This window comes from Nannobrachium achirus (assembly GCF_963921795.1).
Source record: "Nannobrachium achirus genome assembly, chromosome: 8".
Lineage (NCBI taxonomy): Eukaryota > Metazoa > Chordata > Actinopteri > Myctophiformes > Myctophidae > Nannobrachium > Nannobrachium achirus.
This window is the reverse complement of record NC_137817.1, coordinates 33,121,382-33,145,865: the sequence shown is the minus strand read 5'-3', so window position 1 is coordinate 33,145,865 and position 24,484 is coordinate 33,121,382. Positions and strand designations below refer to the sequence as shown.

Here is a 24,484-nt window from a genome sequence, read left to right as displayed (position 1 = left end):
CAGGGGAACCACTCTTAACAGAATGGCTTCGCTGCTCTGACATCACGCTCTGGCTTGATGTCCCTTTTATGCCCATATATGGAGATCGCTGATGTCATCACGAGTCACACTTGCAAATTAATTACGTCCTTGTCCGTTTTATGCCCATATATGGAGATCCCTGTCCCGATGTCCTCAATGTTAAGCACATATCTGGGAATGCTCATATTTGGTAATGCCCATATATGGGCATGTTCTGGCATCACATTGTTGACTATCATGCAGGGGTTTGGTGCAACTGGTCCGATATACCAACCCTCACCTATAGTCATGGACTGTGGGTAGAGACCGAGATGCAATCTAGAAGACTTGAAATAATTCAATAATTATGCCACTTGTAGGCCCTATTCTCTCTGGAATTGTCTGTGGCGCTGCATGTGGACTGTCACTTTTTTTTGTCCGTTTTGCCACTGAGCACCTGCTGTGACATCAACATCTGCATGCATCTCTACTGTTTATTTTATTTGTGGGACCCGGCCTAGTGTCCCTATACACTCTATTAGTGCCCCTAAACAATCCATAGTGTTACTTTTTTTTACTACCATTTATTCTGATAACGTCATGCAGAATATTTCTGCATTTGTGGCTTTAAAAAAATACAGGAAATTGTGATTTAATACGTTCTTCACAGAAATAGGTTTGGATGTAAATATTGTGAAGGTTTCTATGTAATACATTTTGATTAGGAAGAGAAGTCACTGCAAAACAGCAGGAAGCCTGCAACACTCCAAATTAAATAAAGTCTTTACGGTACACAGCTCAATAATATCATGATACAGTGAAGAAAGTTGCCAGCACACAAGGAATCTCCTTTTCACATGATTCATTTACCTCTTGGACAGAGAACACGAACGAACATATGTTTCGACACTTCGGTCTTCCTCAGCGTTGTCACATTTTGATATGGTAAAATTGAATAAAAAAGTATCTTAAAAAATAACAATAATGATTTGTGTTACACTGCTATTGAGAGAAAGACATTGCCCTGAGAGAGGCAGGACATCCTCTTTGCAAAGTTCCCTATTGACTTTTTGGAGCTGTGTGAAGCACAGGCTCCCTATACGTGGCTGTGTGGGTCTGTGTGTCTGTGTGTCTGTGTGTGTGTATGTAGCCTGAACTTCCTAAACTTCGGCACGCCACTAGTCCCACAGTTTTGCCACCACACACTCGCGCCATATGTCAAATCGACCGGCTTACTCGGGAATCGTGGGCTATTACTTTTCTAAGAGAAAGGTTCTATAGTTTAATTGATATTAATTTATTAGTGAATTAATTTTCCCCATTGACTTATAATGGGAATCGCAAAAACTCACATTCAATTATTTGTCTCTCGCAAACCATAGGGGCTAGAGTTTCAAGACTTGGAGAGGAGGTTCATAATGATTTCAAGGATTAAATGAAAAATAATTGTGTCATTTGGCCGCATGGTGGCGCCATAACACCCCACTTTACGTTTTGGCCTGTAACTCTTGAACCGTAGGTCGGAAAATTAAAAATATTTTTTCCCTGGATTCCTTGGGCCATGACGCATCTCCCCATATAGGCCACGCCCATTTGCGCCATGATAGATTGTCCGCCATCTTGAATTTTCTCCAAAACACACTTTTTGCTCCTTTTCCTACATATTTTCTTCAAATGTCACAAAAATCGGTACACATGATCCACACACACAACATGATCCACACACACACACACACACACACACACACACACACACACACACACACACACACACACAGCTCCACTTCACACGGGTGTGATTTTGTAACTGCCTAATACTATATCCCCTTGTTAAAACACACTGAGAAGTATTTGGATGTGAAATATCTGGGTAGTAGTATGCCTCCCAACAACACCATTATCACACACACACGCGCACACATGCACGAACGCACACACGCACGTGTGTATCTAAGTAGAGGTGGCCTTTAAACAGGGTCAGGTGATTGGAGTGGGGGTGCTTGGCAAGCAAACACACACACACACACACACACACACACACACACACACACACACACACACACACACACACACACACACACACACACACACACACACCGGTACCGGTATTTACAGTGCTTGAATTCCAAATGATCTTCTATAGATTCAGTGAACCTGATAACAGATCAGTAGTAGCCTACTTGCAACGAAGCAAGAGTGATTGTTTAGTGTAGGAAGGAACTATGACCATGTACTTTAGATCTTTAAACTTCAAAGAAGCTGCCCTGTTATCACTAAGCAATACCACAAATCTTTGTAGAGGGCCATAAACAGAGATTTACTAACACAGCTCTCTGCCTGCTTCAAGGGTTATGTGCATTGTGTAGCAAATTGTTACTACTGTGCGTGCGTGCGTGCGTGCGTGCGTGCGTGCGTGCGTGCGAGAGAGAGACACTCACACACAAAATGTGACAAAACTGTTAACTAGATTTTTGTATGTGCAATTTGTTCTGAGTTCAGAATTCCTACCGTATACAGTATAGAATAATCAATGAATTGTGTTCAGTAAAACATGTATTATTATGGACCTGTGTTCCTATGAGGTGTACTGAAGGAAAGAAATCTCATGTGTCCATTGTCCAAAAAAATACAAATTAGTTCATCACCAAAAGAAAAAGAAGCTAAAGATATTCTTGAACTTCCGACTACTGGCAAAAACAACTCTTATATCAAGGACGTCATTTTGGAAAACAAAACTTTACTTGAATATCAACATTTTGTCAGAAAGTATAAATAATGATTTGGCACTGATTTCAATTTTATACAAAAATAATACATTATCAGAAAAGAAAATCATGTCTTCCGTTGTGAGTGCCCTCTGATTAGATGGCAGTAGGTGTGTCTATAACAGTCGCAAAGCAAACCACATACAAATAACAATGTAATGACCTAATATTGAACAGGAGACTGCATCTGCCATGACATATTATAGGGATTTGGCTTCCATTTGTGTAAAGTATGACAATCAAACTTGACTATTTAGTCTTATTAAAAATAGTCATTTCAAATGGTATATTTTATGCCAAGGTTGGTGCCAATCTCACACCTTTTCCACTCCACTGGGATTGCAAGTGTCTAATACTGTTTGAGTGGGTTTCTGGCCCACATCCACTGCTTGCCCCCCCAACATTTCTCAACCTCCATGGAATCCAGTCTGATTATGTGTGGCTGCTATCACAACACTCTGCTCTTACAACCACCCTCTCCTTCACAAATTCCTTGGGTAAAATCACTGTTTTGTTTGTGAATACTTGTCAATATTTTCATTCTCAGCGGGGGGTCCTGCTGCCATGATTTATGTTGAGGAGTATTACAATATTTGTCCTATTTGGTATGTCTTCACATTGTGTCAGAAAGTGGGAGCCCAAGAGGAGGGTGAGTCCCATTCCTGAAATTCACCTTAACCCATGTGCAAACAACAGTCAGAGGTTTCTATGGAAGGGATGGGCCAATCCAACCCGGGAAATGGGATTGTGTGACTGGATTTGAAGGCACACACATTAACAATGTGAGTAAGTCGTCCCATAATGCAGGCTTGTTTTGTAGATATGGCAGGCACACTTTTTACAAGTGAAACCTTGGACAGACTGTACCTGGGTTTTACTACACTTGTTACAATTATCCTTTGGCATATTTCTGTGTCACCCATGCAGCGTTTGTGTTATTTTACAGGCAGATTTATCAATGGCAACTATATAATCGTAACTTCACTGAGAGTGCATAATAATCTCCATTCTCATGTGTGTGGAGTACTGTACAGAATCCATTTCTACAAGGTATTATATAGTCTATACACACATTGCATAGTCCTTCAAAGTTACAAGATTGTCAAAACCTTTCGATCACAGTATACACATTGAACAATAACTCACAATGTTGAAATCCTTCACAATATAAAATGGCTATCATAATCTGCACTGATGCTAGCACAGTAAAATGAATGTGAAAAAAATAATAATATGGAAGACTTTTAAACAGAATAAGAAGGTGAAGTAGCTACATGTCTATAAAATCAATACAGGTTGCTCAGGACACGGTAATTATGATTGTCATACAGTTCCGTTACGTGCATGGCTATTGAAAATACAGTACTAGCCTGGTGGTGAGGATCATACTTATTTATGGCCTCTGAAAGCAAATATTAATCTGCTAATTCAGCCAGGCACTTTGATGTTGAGTAAAAGTCCTTCACAGAATCCCTCGGTCTTCACAGAGACCGATCATTGTCTGCACTGGTTTCAGTGTACCTTCATGTGTCCACATCAAATCACAGTATGCCTCCCCGAGGACCTTTGCTCCGGTTCCATACCACAGAGTTCAAGGACCATATTTGCTGCTCCATTTGTTTTTTGTTCTTCAGCAATGTCACAAATGACCGCCACAGACAAGATGACTGTCTGTACTGTATGTGTGGACATTTTAAAAGAGCTAGATAAGGAATACTGTTTGCAAAGATTGTGTTTGTTGTTTGAAATCATACATCCTTGTTGATCTTTTGTGAATGGCAGAGGGAATCCAGTCTCGTTTCCAGGTGCCTTGTCGTGAAAATCTGCAGGTGAATTAGTGTCTTTTCCCTTTCTCATTTCACCGCTCTCCACCGCCGACTCTTTGTTTATTGACTGACTCATCGTCCAGTGTGCAGTTGCCAGTTACTAAGAGTTGCCACGGTTACCACAGCGAAAGGGTGGAAAAATGTGCTCCGGTTGCTGGGCACCAAGGAAGTCAGGTGTGCACTCTCACCAAGCTTGAAGAGGACACTGTACGAGGGAGCGAAAGAGAAAGAGAGAGTGAGTGAGAGAGAGTGAGAGAACCAAATGTCAGACAAAGGAGGATGTCAGATAATGTCACACAAAACATTACATATAGTAGAATCTGTACATAGGTAATTGTACATGAAGCTCTACGTTTCCTTTGAGTGAAACTAGTGAAACTAGCAGATCTACAAGCACACAACAGATTTGCTATTTTCACTAGTTTAAATGATTTTTAAAATGATAAATACAAAACAAACGGTTTTGGACATGCAAGGTTTCCACCCGACAACAACTAAATGAAACTACAGTACAAAGTAAATATGGCCCCGGCACCTTCATGTGCCACACCTGATTAAATACATTCCCCATTCCTCTTCTGCTGACGCTCATTCAAATGCTTCTCTCTATTTTTTTTAGATTGTTTGTGTATTTTTCCCCCCTTTCTATGGTGGGGTGGAGGCAGGTGACCCTGGCATGACCCTATGGACAGCAAACAATCTCACCTGATAAAGGTGACCTGTTGCTAAGACTTAAGTCATTAGACACTAAGCTCTAAGTAGAGTGGGTTTTAAACCGGGTCAGGTGAATTGGGGTGGGGGGCTCTTGGCAAACAAGAGTGTTATAAAGCTTTGAGTATGTTGGCTGTGTGCGTCAGGTGCAGAACCCATAGTCAGTCCTCTCTCTGCACTGCCCCATCCAAATAAAGCCCTGATAAGACATTACCTGGGTTTCTGAAACACCACAGGCTTTAGGTATGGGTGAAGCTTTAAAAGTTGAAACTAATATAACGAGTTTCTCCTGATTAATATCTGGGAAGAATGCATGCTGCTGTGCAAGATATACCTATTGCACAGCTTCCAACACATCAAATTCAAGAAAATAATCTAATAAGTCTATCAATAGCCAGGCAGAGCATATGCCATGTTCTCAGCTATCAGCCCATCAGTCTATCAGTAGCGGTGCTTTGGCACAACTGTCTCAGCGTGGGAAATTGAGCGTGTGAACGCGGACAAGGACAGCATTTCAGGCTAGAGCGATCACTAAGAGCAGGGAGAAGTAGGAAAGAGGAAGAGCTGTAATTACTAGAAAGAAAAGTAACATCCCCACTGCATCTCTGTGACCCCACTGGTAGCATAGAGCTACGTAGCAGGATGCAAGCCTCAAGAACTTTGATTAACGCTGGCTCTCATTTCCTGACGGTGGACGCAGGCCCAGCCAAGCAGAGGTAACCCTCTCACCAGCGAGAGGAAAGCGAAAGGAGGCAACGTTAATCAGAGGTTGTTCAGGCTGAGGGCACATGTGATTGATTGGCTGGGCCGTTCAAAGGAAATAGGAATTGTGAGGAGTATACTATCCATATATCCATCTAGTCTATTTGTTTGCACTCTATTCCACCAACAAAAGGATTCAAAAGTCTCAACAATGCAAAACTGAAAAAGAGAGAAAAACTAGAGACATGAGTGCACACTGCACAGGAATGGGTGAAATTATTTGATTTGTGTGAGATACTGATGAATTTAAAGAGTGCATTTGAACTACTTGTGACTGTACTAAGAAAACGTATTTAAAGGTAATTACCCAGGAGAGACCCCCAAGTTGGACCATCTTGTTTACTGTTGAATCCTAATGTGACAGGGTGAAAAAACAAGTCAACACACAATCATAACACACACTCTCGTACACAGGCAGACATCCCTGCTGTAGCATCATATAGCTGTAGCACCTCCTACTGTTAGTATGTGCTGGTATTTCTCTTTAGGAGAACAAGTGAGAGGCGGGAGGATGATAGTAAAGTAACATATAGCTAAACATAATGTCTTAGGAGAGCTAACTATCCTGTACTACTATAGCCCGTACACAGTAAAATCAATAGTATTAATTTAACTTGAGAGTGTACAAATGTAAAGCGCCTTTCAGACGGACGGCGGTTGGCGCGCTATCAGAGCTTGTGAGCAGAGCGCGAGCGGCATGGGGAGCGGAGCGGAGCGGGACGTTTTTTAGTTGAGCGTGAGCGAGCGACTTTTCAAATGGGTCTGAGCGGCTTTGGAGCAAGGATTTTCCTCCGCTCCTTGGAGCGCCGACCTCCTCCGCTGAGTCCGCTCCTCCGATCCTGTTGGGGCCGCGTGCCACATGTTTCCAACGCAGTGTCAATGCAGCGTGCCGTGCATGCACCCGGTCCGTCACGTAGGCTAATAAATAGCCTAACTTGTGTCAGTTAAGTTAGGCTATGTATCACCACCACCAGCCAGTCAAAGGATACAATTTGAAATGCAAGTGAGACTGATTTGGCTGAATGAAAAACACATGCCACGAGTCGCCTCCCTCTCGAATGTGGTGATTAATAACCAACAGGATTTAATATTGCCCGTCTTATTAAAAAATACAATGCCTTAGATGGCGTCTTTTGTAACATTGAAGGCTGGACAGCTCTCCATCAAGCCGAGGCTCACGTTACAGCAGGCATTTGTGTTGGGAACACTTGTGGCAAAGCAAAGGAGAAAATGTTTCGAACATGGTAGCAAAATCATTTTTTTATTTTGGCTGCTGTCTCTGATTGACGACCCTGAGCGGAGCGAGCGCAGAGCGAGAGATGCGCAAATCAAGGTGAGCGACGGAGCGGGGAGGGAGCGGAGCGGCACGAGCTGGATTGTGGTCATCTTTGCTAATATCGCCCGGCGTTTACTTGCAGAGCGATTAGGTGTCTCCACCGCATCGCGATCCTCACTGATCCAAGCAAGAACGCCTGCGTCAACCGCTGTCCGTCTAGAAGGCGCTTAACAGTTGTACACTGTCTGAGTTACAACATGTGGGTAAATTAACACTGATGACTTTACTGCGTACTTGTGTGACTGCATCCGCAGAATAATCACTGACACTTATTGGGTTAAGTGACATATAGTAGGAGACAAAGTGAAGTAGAATGGGGATCATATTTGGTCATGTTTTATGTGGTGTGACTGACCTGTTTGCCGATGCTGTTGGCATCTGTGACAACCATAGCTGAGGGGAAACGTGACGGGTGGGAATATTGCGGAGGTTCCTGTTTGTGAGGGTACACTGAAATTGAAAGAAATATAAATTATTATGAGTCCATAGCAATTCTCGCAAATTAAAACTCTAACGTCATCCTTGTCCTATTATCCAGAAATGTTAATATAATGTATATTTTCTAATAATTTCCCAGGCTCTTAATTCGCAAAATCGATTTGAACCCCCATCGGTCAAAAGAACCGGACGGCTATTTGCGCTACTTATTTACATTCAAATGAATGGCGGTCGAAGCGCATAACTGTGTCCCGGACGATATTTGCCCCCGGGTGATTATTTGGAAATTTACGGTAAAATAAAGTTAAAAACTTGATCACAAAAAAAACACTAACGTTATTTCAAAATCCATTCAATACAATAAAATCCTCACTGTTAATTTAACTCCAAGAGTGTACAAATGGAACCAAAATTACCAAATGGACCTTTGATGAATTAATCTTTGCATATGCATTCCAATTTCTCTCCCAAACTCTCAGAATTTACCAGATTAATCCTGACATCACTATTTTGGGGATGCCATTGTAGGTGAAATTCCCAAAAATAGCCTGCTTAACTTAAATCTAGAGATCACAACTACGGTAAGTCGTGTTTCGATGCATTGTGAACTTGGTGTAGACGGCAAAGACTGCAGTTCCAGTTCCATTTTACTGGTGGTTAATTAACATGTTACTGTGTACTGTACTAATATCAAAGATTGGCAAACTCTACAATCGCTCTCATTCATGCAAAACATTATTAATTACATTATTAACAGCTTTCACAGAGAATGATGGATGAATGATGAATTGTGAATGTGTTCAATTGATGAATTGAATATATAGAACCACAATGGAAACAAGACCCCTGGACTTTTTTTGTTCTATCCCTTTAGCCTAATTGTCAGACCGTACCACGTGCTGATTACATTTCTGTCTAATAAAGTATTCAATGAATCAATCAATGCCATCTATTAGAGGACAGAAGTAGAGTTACTGACTGTGTGAGTGCGTGACAGTGGTCATGAATGGCTGCTGGCTCATGTGGCTGGGAGACTGATGCATCAGGCCCTGCTGGTGGTGGGGGCTGTGTAACTGCTGGGAGAACTGCACTGGCTGAAGAGCTGCCAGACTGCCTGCCACACTGTTGATCACCGGCACTGTCTGGGACTGGGATGAGTTCAAACCTGGAGAGACACAACAATGTTATATGAGTAAAAAAAAAAAGAACCCAAATATATATGTAATTCTTTTTTTTTCTAAGATTTGTTTCTGGGCTTTTATGCCTTTATTGGATAGGACAGTAGACTGACAGGAAATGGGGGGAGAGAGATGGGGAGCGGCATAGGTCATCCGCTATCGGATGACCTATGCCGCTGCCACCAGCCTGGACCAGTAGGCCAGCAGGCGCTGTAATTCTTAGTTTTGATTGTTTTTATTCCACACTTGCTTTGGCAATGTTGTAGAAGTATTTTTCCCATGCCAATACATGCCTTTGAATTGAGTTGAAGAGAGAGAGAGAGAGAGAGAGAGAGAGAGAGAGAGAGAGAGAGAGAGAGAGAGAGAAAGACAGAGAGAGAGAGAGAGAGAGAGAAAGAGAGAGAGAGAGAGAGAAAGACAGAGAGAGAGAGAGAGAGAGAGAGAGAGAGAGAGAGAGAGAGAGAGAGAGAGAGAGAGAGAGAGAATAATGAGTGTCTGGAAATAAAGGGTGTGAATTTAATCAAAAATGGGTACTACTACTACTGAGAATGCATGATGTAGTAAATGACTGTTTATCAGCAGGTGGCTGATGGTGAGGCAGGGTGGGAGACGTACTTTGTGCTATCGCCATTACTCCTGAAAGAGGCATGATGAGGTTTTGTGTCTGCTGGTGTGTGTGATGTGAACTGTGGCTGTGGATGTTGGTCAGCGTGCTCACAGGCGGAAGTGACCCTGAAATCTGCAGGGGAAAAAAGGGAAACACAGAATATTTGCAGTGTTATTTAGTGCCGGTACTATTTGTCATACTACTGCTGCATGCAAAGTTGTAACTGTTCGAGTGTCAACCATGTAAATTCACATGAGTCATTTTTTTCAAAATGAGCACAGATGTTCTCAAGTGAAACAGGTCAGAGAGTGATGACTTTGTTCTGTTGCTTTTGTATAACAGTTTTTGTGTCTTATACATCTCACAAGCAAATACTGATAAGGAACAAAAGGTATCGAGGGAAAGAAACATGCTAGAAAATGTCAGCATGGATGGGTGTGTGTGTGTGTGTGTGTGTGTGTGTGTGTGTGTGTGTGTGTGTGTGTGTGTGTGTGTGTGTGTGTGTGTGTGTGTGTGTGTGTGTGTGTGTGTGTGTGTGTGTGTGTGTGTGTGTGTGCGCGCGCACGCGCGCACGCTCGTTGGGGATGGGTGGTTTTGTGGGTTTTGATTTATCCTTTTAAATTAGCACTGAAGATTGTATTGTGTCCTTGCAAGTGTAGGAACATGTGTATGAGTGTGTGAGGAAACACAGCATGCGTTGTTGATCATGGGCAGTTCCTTCAACATTTACAGTATATACACGGTCCTGTGTGTACGGTTGAAAGAACAAAACGTGCACAAAAACAGTGTGTGTGTGGACCAGGGTCCTCCCACTACACTGGGGCTGGGTCTATTTGACTATGCTGGCAGCAGCCCTGAGAGGAGGGACCAGACAGACACTCTTCTGCAGATAACAAACCTGCAACGTACAACTGTGCCTGTCCTGACAATGCTCATTTGACTTCATACCAGCAGAAAAGGAGGAAGTGCTGTGAACTGGAGGTCATTCACAATATTAACCATTGTGCATGTGTGCGTACATGTGTGCGTGCATGCGTGCGTGTGTGTGTGATGCACAAATGTGTAACTGTACAGTATAGCATTTTCATTTATATTTAGGTTGAGTACAGGTGCAAAAGTGTTTGGTTGTATAATGTGTACTGTAAAGGTACAACTAAACACTGTGGCACCAGTGGAGACAAGGGGCCATGTGCAGGTTTCATTTTCACTGATCAAATATTGAAATAGGACAGGGGAGAAACTCATTCCCTTCACTGAAGAAAAAAAAAGAAAAGAAAAAAAAGAACATACATAATCAAATGCTGGCCACTGGCGTCATTTGCCTGGCAGAACAAGCGTTGGCTTCTCTTTGCGCTTTAATCAATAAAGAGCAGAATGTTTCTTTGTCAGGTTTATTGGCTGAGCAGTGGACATGCCTGGTGCACTTTGGTGAAGGCTGTGCACGAGTTCAGCCGCAGCCTGACATCCTGTCTCCACCTTCCACACAGAAAGCACAATGTGCTAATTGTTGGCTCTTGCCAACAGGCCTATGGGAGTAGAGGTCCAGGAACCTGCTTTGTATGTGCATGCTAAATGCAGGCCAGTCCTTATCTAATCTGAGGCCAAGAGGGCCCAGGTGTGTTCACTCACCATCTTGGCGTCAGGTGACAGCAGACTGTGGCTGGGGTCCAATCCAACCGGAGACACCTGCTGTAGCACCGACTGGCTGGTCACCATGGCGTTGCTGCCGTGGTGACTAATGGCCGTGGAGGAGCTGACCTCGCCGGAGTACCGCACTGAGGAGGGTAATGCATGGCAGGGAGAAAGAGAGAAAGAGGGGTATAGTTAAGTTTCAGTGTTCAGTGCTTTTTGACAACTAGTGTATATATAGGGCAGAGCGATAGCAGCCTGGGCCTTGCTCTGTGGCGTGCCAGGGTTAATCCAGCCTACCAGACTCACCTGCTCTTTGCCTCAGACAGGGGGGAGCAGAACAAACAAACATAGTGACCCCTCCTCTGGTGCTATCTGACTAGCTCAGCCAAGGCCATTCCACTGTGTACACGCACTCACACAACAGCAGCCCCTGAGAAAACCATCAGACCTTTTGCACTGCTGCCGCCGGTCAGTTTGACGCGAGAAGGAGTGCCCTATGCTGAAATAGTGACACCGATTACGCTTTTTGGGTATACCAACAGGAAGTCGGTGGAGACCCTAAGTTAAACTTGGATATTGGTCTTTTAGTGTCATAACCTAATCCCACGTCTAGACAACTTCTTGTCTCTCGACTGAGGCCAAAGGAATGCCCCCCCCCACCCACTGACCCCACACGCATGCATGCACGCACGCATGCACGCATGCACGCACGCACGCACGCACGCACGCACGCACGCACGCACGCACGCACGCACGCACGCACACACACACACACACACACACACACACACACACACACACACACACACACACACACACAATCAAATACCTGTTTGCCAATGCTGGCCCCCTCTGATACCAACAAAGTAAACATTACACAATTACAAGCAATGTCAAACACATTCTTATCCTACGGTCCCAGCATCACACAGGGGATCTGTCCCTCCCACACTAGGTGCTCTGACAGTCCTTATGTGACAGTGCAGAGACAGACACTGTTTGCACTCAGATCTCAGATTGTCCCAAAGCCCTATGTCCCTGACCCAGGTATGTCAGACTGTGCCCTATTTGCCATGGTCAGTCAGTCCTACAAAGACATACGACTATTTGAACTGAAAGAGTGAAATGCTGTAGTTCATCCTGGAGGAAGTGGACAATCGCAAACCAATGATGGGTTATGGATAAAACAAAGAAATATCTGTTGCTGTTGTTTAAAGACCAAGGATTGAACAGAATTACCGGTATGTGGTACGTTCAAAGCTGTGTTGCAGACATGTCCCAAGATAAATCACAATCCATTTCAAATGAAGAATCATATTACCGAATATTAATAACATAATATAATAAGTGTTAGCTGGCTGCTATAAAACTAACTATACACGGCACATGTACAACTCAGGATGTGTGCAGCCACTGTGACACACTCTGTCTAATTTTGTCCGCAAGAAGACCATCAGACACTTAACCACTTAAATCCTTTCCATGTCAGGTGAACATTTGGCAAATGTAGGCAAACATTCACAAAATCACAATGCATAGCAATGCACAGATTTGGTGTAGAGGGAAAAAAGGAGGGGACCAAGTATAGACCCCTGAGGGACACCAGTCAAGGAAGGTTTAAGTGGTTAAAGTCTTCAGCAACACACTAGCAACCCTACAACACTCCATTGTGTCTAGTAAATGCTGCTACAAAACAATAAAGCACTCCATTGGACTCATGACCCCCATTGCCACACAATGGCAGAGGACTCATAAACATGCAGTTATCTTGGAGCTGGGCAACCTCTGTTTCAGAGGTAGAAGGATGCTATGCGTGTTAGCTTTGTGTCTCTGTGTCTAGCAGTAATTCTAGCTACAGGGAACCTCCATGTCAGTAAAGAGAGCTTCTTCTGTCTAGTCTGAAACATAGCTTAAAAACTAAAAAAGCAGTGGGACAGCAGACATTGTCTCCCTAGGTCCTCAACCAAGGGGAAAGATACAACCTAACAGGTCCTTTAGCTGTATACCCTTGAGCATTGATATTCAAAATGCCATGTCCCCAATTCAATTGTTTCTTGATAGGACTGATTGATCAGAGAAATCAAAAGAAAAAAGGAAAATCAATGCTTTTAATACGTATTGTTAAAAACTCAGCACAACAAGAGCAGGGGGAGGGCGAGAACCTTTGAAGGGGAGTGGTACAGCAAGGACCAGCAGTGGGTTTGAAAGGCTATGGCTCCCTGTGTGACCCATGTAATATCAAAGCCTCCCTGCCCATCCCCAGGCAGTGCTCATTGTAGCGACAGTGCATATGATAGACCTCCCGCGTCTCTGCAGGACGTATCCCAGGCTTTGTACCTCTCTGGGGCACATGGACCATGCAGCGGACAGTGCAGACCTAAGCCTTTTTTTCTGTGTTCCCCTCCTGATTCCGAGCTAGCCTGAGGTGACGGAGGCCAAAACAACCCACGGCCGTTGGCCAACCCCCACAATCACTACTGGCGTGCCTGATCTGGAACATACGAGTCGGCTAGTTTTTCACTTGCTGACGTGCTGAATTAAATTACACTGCACATGTCGGAAGAATCGCTTTTTTTTTTACTTTTATCTCTTCTTTTAATTACCTTTGCATACAAATGAATGGCTTATTATTTTGTATCCCAGCTGATATTTAAATGTGTTAAATCCTGTGATTTAGCCAGTACGATTGATTTAATTGACAAATAAATTAACCAACCACTTTATTAGGCGATAATAATCCATGATATTTCTCAACTTTGATCATGACCTTCCATCACAATCAGCAACATCCATCACATTTAGCATTAAATAAACACATTTTTATAAAATAAAGCGTACAGTGCCCTGCTACTTAACAGAAGGCATGTCACTTTCTATGTCAAAGTTTTTAACTCTAAAAGCAACCAAATTCACATTATTTTTAACTCTAAAAGCAACCAAATTCACATTATACTTTTCACGTCAGTGTTTGTATTCCAGTTTGATGGTCTGACAACGTAGATTGTGAATGCATATCTTTACACTGAGAACGTTTTTTTTTTAAATGTAAATGCAGTTTTGTAAAACAATATAGCTTTAGCTTAGCTTAGCCTACTTTTATCTCAGTGGTACTGTAGCTTTGCTGTAGCGTCAGTGTAGCAGAATTAGCTACACTTTCCTCAACAAAACATAACAACAATATGTCATCCATCCATGTTTGCCTTTCCTTTCCGTAATACCCAACAACCATAGGCTAAACAAGTTTGACTTTATGCACTTGTGACCAAACTACTCAATGAGCCAAAACAGAATCAATACAAATCCCCCCAAGTATGGCTTTTGCTTTGATCTGACCCAGCAGTGACCTCTCTCATATAACTGAAGGTGTGGCGGTGGCTGAAGAAGGGGGTTAGTGCTTGGAAAGGGCCATCAGTCCTGTCTGGCCAGAAAAGAGCCAATACTCCAGTGGACAGCTCATGCTGCTCCAGGTCTGCACCAGGCCTTAGCAGCCATACTGCTGCTCATAAAGGTGAGGGGGAGGCCTCCTTTAGGTCCAGCGGAGATAAATGAACCTAGGTTACAGTGACTGCAGTCTTCTAATAGACCATAAACAATGGGACCCCCTGCAAGGTGGTAGAAGTCAGGGGAGCCCCCTATCAAAGGCCTAGGAGATGTAGTAGCCAAGGATTTTAATTGGCCATTAACCATGCATAATATAGGCCGTGTCCTGGCAACGCGATGAGGTGCCCTGCTGGGATGTTATTGTCGGACCAGGGGCTGACACTGAAAAACAGCTGATGGCGTTGGCGAGATGCCAGCAGGGCACCTTGTAAGCGGACGACTAAAGGCCTAGGAGGAGCAAAGTGCCTTCCGCTGCTGACCCCTCTCTCTCTTCTGCCTCACCTTCCTCGGTCAACAAGCCTATCGCTGACCCCACAGGGTTTGCAACCTGAGGTCAATGCCTGGTCAGGTGTTCTGACAATCAGACAATCCACGAGAGAGAGAGCAATTTATCCAGATGTAAGAGAGCATGCCAAGGTAAACGGTTTGTTTTCTCTTCAAAGCTGACCTCGTGTTCTGACACGAGGGGACAACAATAGGCTTTGATTGAGTCTCTCATATCATGGTTTTATAGAGGGGTGAGTGATGGCACAGAGGATAATGCTCTAAGCCTATCAGCTTTGTTTCTTATGTCACATACAACAGGTAGACTTGGTCAACACTTGAGTTACACTCAAGGCAAACACCTGAGGGTCAAATGGTCAGAGCAATAATGTAGCTTTTCCTTGTTTTGGCAACTCTCCTTAACGGAGTCATTAGCAACCTATGTGGGAGGAGGAAATGTGGAAATGATGGTGTTGGGTTGAGGTAATTTGGATGCTGCTGTCCCCATCCCTGACCCTGGCCTGACCCTGGCCTGTCACAGGATTGCTCTTTGTGCCATGCTTCTACATGCTGACTTTGGAGTGGAGATTGCAGGTACAATGTTGATTGTTCTCAGTGTGTTCTCAGAGATCAGAATAACAATGGCATTTGCTCAGCTCACTCACTCAGTCATTGATCACTTGTGCTCACTCTCTCTCTCTCTCTGACCCCTCCTTCTCCCATTGATCTCATCAATTGTTCCAGAATTACTTGAAAATGTTGTTCTCCTATTAGCACTTCTTGCGATGATTATTTCCCTGTTTCAAAAAGTTCTAAAATCGACACCACAAATTGTGAAGTCACAATGTTTCTTTTTTTATAATTACTAATTGCATTTAGCATTTACTGCAGCAAATCCTAACACTGTCAGATTAGATGCGTTTCCTTCTTAAACATCTGTCGATCGATTGTGATTCATGAGCATACACATGCCAGTCTACATGCCATTTATCATTGTGCATGCTTGAGACTGGCTGCACCATATAGGATGTAAAACTAGCTATACCTGTCATCTTACTGGGAGGTGATGCGCTGCTCTGGGGGTGATGCGGGGAGCTGTGGGACAGCAGAGGGTTGAGGAGGCTGTGAGTAGGTGTGTAGGCGTCCATCGCCAACTTCTGCCTAAAGGCCTCCTCCTTCCGTCGGTTTGCGAACCAGTTATAGACTCGTACCTCTGTGACCAGATTAGAGCCGAGGCCGTGAGCCTTAGACGGGGACACGCCTCTCTGCAGACATTCGGCTCTACGGGAAGAAGACAGGGGTAGTTTCAGGATATAACGCAAAATGAAAAGTGCTCTGAATGTTATTTGTTGGGTGCACTCCACCATAGGGGTGGGCGATATGGTGATAATTATCGTTGAGACGATCGATACAATGTCTCCACGATATGCCTTTTCAGAGGTATCGTATATATCGTGATACAATTGACGGAGCCTTGTAAACTATACAGAGATTCATTGCAGAATTCAATTTAAACCTGCATTTTGGTCTAAATCAGTAGTTCTCAAACTTTAAAATGTCAAGGTCTCCACTAAACTCTGACAGTATACAAACGGGTCCATTTGGTTTCATTTGTATACTGTCAGAGTTACATACTTGTAAAGTTCAATTTAGACCTCCCAAAAGGAACGCAGAGAGTCTAGTTTTTGTCAAGTAACTTGAAAAATAACCATAAAAACCAACGTGAAAAAGAATCGTGATAAAATCGTGTATCGTGATTCGTGATACAGCTTGGGAAAATATTGAGATATTGTATTTTTCCATATCGCCCACCCCTACTCCACCAATAAGCTGTAGGAAATGTACATTTCACATGGTTGAATTCTACACTCATGAGGTAAATGTCAACCTACCTGTTGCACTCTTCAACCAAAGCCTCCCTCTCCTCTTTGCTGGGGTTCTTTTGCCTTTCATAAGCTTGGTAGAGGATTTGCTGGGACGCGGGCCCCCATTTGAAACGGTTACGTCTCATTTTCTTGCAGGAGGGCTCACTGCCAACCTCATCGCCGGGCTGCCCCATGCCCTGACCCGATGGGTTGAACTCTGGGAAAAAGAACACTGGGTCCTGATTGTCTTTGTCTGTCATATTGCTTATAGAGCCTTGCTGAATCTGGTTGAACTCTGAAATTTAAGAAGAAATCGCCTTTGACTTAATTTTCATGAAAACACAAGAGATTAAAAGGCATCCAATGGCAGATATGTTCATATTTGGCAACAATTAATTACAATATGGCAGTATCACTCCACAATAATGATATGAAATAATATAAAATGTATTGTATAGGGATAGGCCTACTAACACACAAAGGATGTAGAATGCACATTTTGCACAAGGAACTTGGAACACCTATGTTTCAAGCCAGGAACACCTCAGTGTGTAGTTGTTGCATACAGTATATTATACTGTAGCTACTTTTTTTTTTCTTTTTTCCAGCTGGTCAGGATTTGGCGTTTTTAGAAGGTCAGAAGGTCAGAAGACATATTGGACATATTGTAGGCCCAGTGGGGCAAAATTATAAACATTTTAACCAGCAGTCAGACTCAAATGGGGATGATTAACATCCAGAATAAATTGTTTTGGTGGCCCATTCTGAAATAGACCTAGCCTACTAGGCCTACGAATGCTACAGGCTATACACAGTTATTGGCATGCATGTTCGTCCACACTGTGAGAAACTCAAATATTAACTTACGTCTGAGAATTTCCCGCTGTTTCCTGCCGTACCAGGTGTAGAGTGCTGCTCGTTTCGTGGTTTTCATGGGCGTGCCTTTGTTGAGGTGCTGGGAAAGGTGCGACTGGTTGAGGCCCGTTACGTCCACTACTTCCCGCTGTGGGATGTTGTGCTGCTGCATGTAACCTTTGATCATGCGGGCAGCACGCCATGGATCCTCACTGTTTTTTCATAAAACACAGGGGGCAAACTATTCATTTCACAATATGAGCTACAAACATGGTTGGTTACGTGAAGCCTATATTAGCCGTATGTGTGTCAGCATAGCCACATGTCCCGTTCTTCATGCCTCCAGAGACTTCAAGTTTAAAAATGTGTAAACATATTAAATGATGAACACCTTGCAGATTTGCGTTAATAATGTAGGCCTATATTATTTTATTGTAGCCTAACAAGCAGTAAATACTTTGGTTTGATACTGGTATAGGCTATAGTAGGCTACGTTCATGTCGTTATATACAATATAGGGCGGCAGGCAGATTAATTAATTGTGTTGTCCAAATTGTCATTGAATTTGAAACAGTTAGGCTCTACATTAGTTCAGACTTGGTTCTCTTGTTTCTACTACCCATGACATCAGGATACGCAGCCGAACTTCACTTGTAGAAGCAAAGGTGCCTTATTAGGCCTATAAGCAAAATGTAAGCCGATGGGAAACTACAAGTCAGTCATACATCATAAATATCCTCGAACTATGGGCCTAAACTCCCAGATAGACATTTTGTCACAAGATCAAGCCATAAAATCCTCCACTGCCCATCATGGATTTTGAAAGGCCTAAACTTTAATATAGGCCTATATTTTTTTTTAAATGTTGAATGTCTTGTTAAACAAATACAATCAAATAAAAATATTCCCCCGTAATAGATAGGCTACGCAGGCCTGAGTTTTATCAGCTGGCCTGGATAACAGTTGTCAATAAATGTGGAAAATTTAATAATTTCGAAAAAGAAAAAGAAACTCATATTAGAACAGATGTCGACTAATCGTATTACATTTATAAAAAAACAGAATGCAACAATATTTGAAACAAAAGTCATTAGGCCTACTTACCATATTATTAATTAGTAGCATAAGTGCCGTTTTATCCAGTATAGTCGAATGCTCTATAATAGCCTTGCGCAACAATGCTAAAATAAATTATGGAGGACGAACTTACACTTGCCCTAATCAGAGATTAGTAGGTATAAACTTACTGACATCTGTAATTATGGCAAACCTACACGCGTCTGTTTGTTTTGGAGAATGCCGAGGCCTACATCTAAGTCTGTGGGTTAAGTGGGAGATGTTGGTTTATAACTTTTGACAATGAATAACCAGATCTCCATTCACTCTAATCGCACGCCACTGTGTATCTTTCAGTTGATGATTTATAGAATAAAATTAATAATAACTTAACTACACGTGGGTTAGTTTTGATTTTTCTTCCGGTCTTGTTGTAGACCTGTCCTGGGCTGGCTACTGTAATATTTGTCTACAGTACAGGGTTTGAGAGCACATCACAAATAAATGGATTAGGCCTGGTTTCTATAATGGCTTCTGGTGGCACTTGAGTTAATCAAAGGGGAAAGGTAAGTTTCTATTTTATAAATATTACAAATAAATAGTTACCTATTATTGGGAGCCTTATTACTAGTGTATTATTATACGGTTATGATTATTATGATTATAATTATTATGCAAATTATTATATAGTTATTAAAATTATTATTATGATATGTTATTATTATTAAATAAATAATTTCAGTGGTAGGCCTATCTTACGGCCTGAAAAAAGACTAAATCAAACGAAACACGCCTTTATGAGACTTAACTTTCTGTTCTTGCACAGCCTGAGTGATTTGTATCATTCTGAGAGGTGGAGTGGGTTTAGGTTAATAATACATAGATCTAGTTTAGTTGATATTTTGCTAAGGTAAAGAAATAATAGCCCAATCCGTGTGGATAATTAACTAGAATGTAAAAAAAACGAAGCACTGGCGGGTTCATTCAAAACTGTAAATAGACAAACATGATGACATGAGGCCTTGTTCCATGGATATGTTTTCCATAACTTTAGGCAATTTTTTTTCTAAATACAGAGTGCGGAGAGCAACAATATAGGTCTATTGTCTGGACAAATTATTATAACTATCAAATAAAACGAGTCTGTTTTTTCCCCCGTTTTAAAATGCTCTGTTCGTTCGGACAGACAGGACTTACGCCAACATTCGGTCCACCTCAGCGCGCTGCTCGGCCGCCTCCTCCGTGTTGAGCGACTGCAGCTCCTTGAGGATCGGCGGGGTGTCAAAGTCATCCCCGTCCTCGGAGCCCTCGTCCCCGGACAGCTTGCCGCTGCCGCCGCCCTTGCCGTGTCCGTTCGTGAGTGTGTGGAACACGGGCTTCGAGTCCGAGTCGCTCCCCGCTCCCCCGCCGTTCATCTTGCCGCTGATCGGCGGAGACATCTGCAAGTTCTCCAGTTTTACTCCAAAGCCTCCCTGGTGCGGGATGGGGTCCATGTCGTCCAGCGCTTGGATCAGAACGTCTTTGCTGACTCCGGAGTCCAACAGGGCGCTGAGGAGCTCCTGTTGCAGGGATGTCAACTTGGATACCATTTTAAAGAACATTAAATATCTCTCATAACGTTTAAATAAAAAAGAAAAAAAAGAAAAGAAAGCGTAAAAAAGGTTCCTTCCTTGCTTCCTCTCTTGTCCGGTGTTTATGAGAATGTCCTATTCTCCTGACACCTGCTCGAAGGACTTGATGCACTTCCCTGTAGAGGGGAGTGATAGCAGCTAATTTGCCATGATGCTTTCGGAGTGCGGGGGATATAAAACATGGTAATTAGTGGGCCGGCTGATGGGGCCTTTATGCAAATCCTGCAGAACGAGGCCGTTCTCTGACTGAGGCCAAGCTGTTTACACTGCAGCGCTGTTGCTTTTATTGGCTCCGCTTATCAGCAAAACTTTCATGGACTTTGGACTCTGTTGTATATAGGTCTATGCCATAAAGACTTTCAAGACAGAAGAGGGATGTTTCCTTCTGCTACCTTATTATGACAAGAACGAGACGCATTTATGTATTTAGCTTATATTATTGTTGTTATTATTGCTTTTGGTATTATTGATTGATTGAATAGGCCTACTTTAGTAACAGTTTGCAAATAGAAGCCTACAGTGGTAGGTACGATTATACAATGATGCTAAAGGGATATCACAAAAAGCCCTATAAGGCTTTCCATTGTGGTCCTGTATATTAAATTGATCAAGATTGTTATTGTTGTTGTTATTAGAACTATAATTATTTAATTATTATACTTATTTTAATTATTATTACCCTTATTACCCCTATAATAATACAATTATTATTGTTGTTGTTGTTGTTGTTGTTGTTGTTGTTGTTGTTGTTGTTGTTGTTGTTGTTAGACTATAGACTGAAGCATTACTGATATGCCAAGGCTACTACAACAAGCAGGTGCCGCCGGACATTTCAGCCAACACAAGAATTAAAACTAAACAAGAGGAAAAGAAAAGGCCCATAATTACATGACTGATAGACAACCAAAGGATAGCAGGTTATTGGTCGTCTACTCTACTCGTCTCTGTAGATCTAACTTCCAGTGTAGTATCAGTATCAGTAGCCTATCAGTGTGGCTGATCATTAGTAGACTAGCCTAATGGACAGGGTTAGTGCAAAGACAAGTGTCACTTAGCCGATGTTATGGAACTCTGTTGGTAATTCACTGATCTATTTCATATAGAGATAATCTTCCAGCGTCTGGTCGATGTGTGGTGTTTAGGTGTCACTTCCCAGATAATCCGATGTAATCGATCTACTTTCTTATCTTCACTATTGTTGTATGTTCCGCCGTCCTATAAAGTTTCCCCCAGATACACACCTTACTTGTACTTCGAACTGGTGTAAAATGTTGAATCGTGTTATGTGAGTAACGTTAATGACCCAGTGGAAGTGTATAGATAGATAGTCTACACGCTGTCTGCAGTTTTGTCCTCTCTAGTTGCAGGTGAACGAGTGAAATGTCATGGGTTGATGCTCTTAACAAGCAAACTGACTGACCGCTCTGTTGGTTTCCCTGCTAGGCTGCCACCAAAACATTTCAGACAATACAAATTGTACTTATACTGTCAATTCTCTTTAGGTTAAGGCTTCAATTGAACTAGGCCTACATCAGAGAAACTGTGAGGTAATGTGGCAACGTGGAAACAAAGTCTAAATGGTGTATTTATATAGCGCTTTTATCCAAAGCACTTTACAGAGATTGTGCATTACATTCACCCATTCACACACACATTCATACACCGATGGCAGAAGAAATCATGCAAGGCACACTCCTGCTCACCGGGAGCAACTAGGGGTTCAGACTTCAGAGTCTTGCTCAAGGACTCTTCGACATTAACCCAGGGGGAGCCCGGATTCGAACTGGGAACCTTTCCGGAACCCTTTGTGCTCTAATGTCGGTTTCTCTACCCCTGAGCTATGCCTACTGTATATACTGCACAAAAGCACAGGATTACCTGTTAGTTATTATCGATGCCAATGTAGATAAATTGGACCTGTCAATAACTATGTCTGTGATGTGATCTCTTGTGGACATTAAACTGAACATGTATGAAGAGAAGTATTGTTTAAGATTACATTTCAGGAAACACAAGAGTTATAGGCTATAATATCAGACATTCCAGAATGCACTTTAAAGAAAATCAATAATGTCAAACTAGATTACAGTTAAAAAAAGAAACCTTATACCGGCTGAAAAAGTTGGAACACATATGCTGGCACTTTCACATGCTTCCATTTAAATCTGTCAACCATTAACAACAAATAATAACAAGCAGCAAAAACAGTGTATGCTGAATGCAGACCATCATGCCTGTTGTGAAATCAAGCTGTGCACTGGAGCGTAGCATGGAACACGCACAATCCACCTTCTCACATGAGTTAGTGACACACAGGAAAAATTGAGCAACACAGACAGGGACATCTAAGGGTGGCAAGAGACAGCATAGGCCTCTACTCAGGGACATGCTGGGCCCCTGATTCAGCCCGGGAAAAAGAGTTGGAGAGGCCCTCATTACGCGCTATAGAGAGAGATCTCTCACTATAGCGCTGCTGCTACTCAAAGATTTGTGACAAAGTGACAAGAAGTGGGCCAATTACATGAGTTATATTTCGTCGTTTACGGGTGGAAACCTTGTATGTCTGTATGTTTGTATTATAATTTTAAAAATGATTTAAACTAGTGAAAACAGCCGATCTACAAGCACACAACGCCTCGCACCACTGCTGTTTTCACTACTTTTGTGCGACGGCCTTGTACCGGTATGATGAAGCAGCTTTGCTTTGCGAAAAAAATTACAAATTTGAAACTTGGAGATACAAGGTTTCTGCCCGACAGTGACGATTTACTTTGTTGGCCGCCCAGCCCCCAAAATGGAACAAAGGCCGACATTTTATTTTAATTTTTTCCCTAATGGCCGGCCTGGACCGGCTGGGAATGAACCGGCCGTTCGGGAGTTGTCCCGCTTTTCCCAATGGTCAGCACGTCCCTGCATGGCATAGGCCTCTACTGTAGCTATTCATGCACCTGTTGTCTGGCCCGGTCATCTTAGTCCTGTTGCATTACATGTTTCTTATGAGGTAAGGTACTCTCAATGATTTCGCACCAATTGTTCATCCAGCAATTTTTTATTCGATAGTCTTCATAGTTAAAATATTGAGTTCAAGTGAAACAGTGAAACACTGTATAACAAAAACTGAGGCACACTGAAACCCTGTACATGAAGGCCATCATGCAGGTCTCATGTGTGGCTCCAGAATAACACATTTAGGTGTAGTGGAATAAGTATATAATACTTGGGGTGCCCGCTGGCCTACCGGTCCAGGCACATACAACATATGCTCAGTGTAGCTGATGTGTCGCTAGTTCGAATCCCGATCCGACTACCTTTGCTTGGTCCTGTCCTATCAATAAAGGCATAAAAGCCCCAAAACATATCTTCAAAAGTATAGTCTATACTTAGACTTACCCTATACCCCTTTATAGAAATTGTTTGTACAAAAAATGTTTATAAGATAGAAAAGAACATGAGTTCTTCAGCAAAATGGTAATTTCACCCTGCCCTGATGCATATCTTCTACCATTCAACTGTAATTTATGAGTATGAGACACACAAGTTTTTGACTTAGATTTACCTTCCCCATTGTGTCTCCCCTGTTTCTTTAGTGGGGAGATGTAAGAGTGAATATAACTCAATCGCGTTTGATGAGGAAATTGATGAACTCATGTGAGGAATATTTGAAATCCTCTCACCGACTAAACCGAGGGAAACACAATGACTGAGAGAAGTTGGTGAAGTGTGGAAGCAGCACTTGTTATATATCATGTACAGTGCATCAAAAAGATGGAGGCCGAGATGGGAGCGCCCTTTAGAAGCTGGATCCAGCCAGTTTAGGCTTGTTTTCGGTTGCCTTAATGAAATGAGTCCAGAGGTTCGGGAGGTACTGTGAGTACAGGTGATGACCCAAGAGCAGCTTGGCTGCCATTGGTGTCTTCACTGACCTCTCCCCACCTCTCGCTCCTCACCCCACACCCTC

General features: G+C 42.7%; 1 protein-coding gene across 3 annotated transcripts; it reads right to left on the bottom strand.

Moving 5' to 3' along the window:
* Window positions 1-2,717: 2,717 nt before the first annotated feature.
* On the bottom strand, window positions 2,718-20,764 carry hnf1ba (HNF1 homeobox Ba). 3 transcript variants are annotated; one of them, XM_080732287.1, is made up of 10 exons: window positions 20,093-20,764; window positions 17,852-18,051; window positions 17,012-17,279; window positions 16,165-16,400; window positions 11,253-11,398; window positions 9,632-9,755; window positions 8,818-9,003; window positions 7,756-7,850; window positions 6,372-6,416; window positions 2,718-4,796 (listed from the first exon to the last, which is right to left on the bottom strand). In XM_080732287.1, exons 1-10 carry the CDS (start codon window positions 20,494-20,496, stop codon window positions 4,776-4,778), a joined length of 1,725 nt encoding a protein of 574 aa, XP_080588413.1. In that variant the 5' UTR covers window positions 20,497-20,764; the 3' UTR covers window positions 2,718-4,775. The 3 variants fall into 3 exon arrangements, with proteins under 3 accessions (XP_080588413.1, XP_080588414.1, XP_080588415.1); XM_080732288.1 differs by having other exon boundaries at window positions 16,177-16,400; XM_080732289.1 differs by having other exon boundaries at window positions 17,012-17,201.
* Window positions 20,765-24,484: the final 3,720 nt, after the last annotated feature.

Excerpts from the sequence above, each read along its gene's own strand:
- hnf1ba (XM_080732287.1), bottom strand. The coding sequence starts at position 20,496 with ATGTTCTTTAAAATGGTATCCAAGTTGACATCCCTGCAACAGGAGCTC. Across the intron at positions 11,399-16,164 it reads ACCTCCCAGTAAGATGACAG|TGCGGTACTCCGGCGAGGTC; the intron begins GTATAGCTAGTT and ends TACCCTCCTCAG. Across the intron at positions 9,756-11,252 it reads TGTCACCTGACGCCAAGATG|ATTTCAGGGTCACTTCCGCC; the intron begins GTGAGTGAACAC and ends TTTCCCCTGCAG.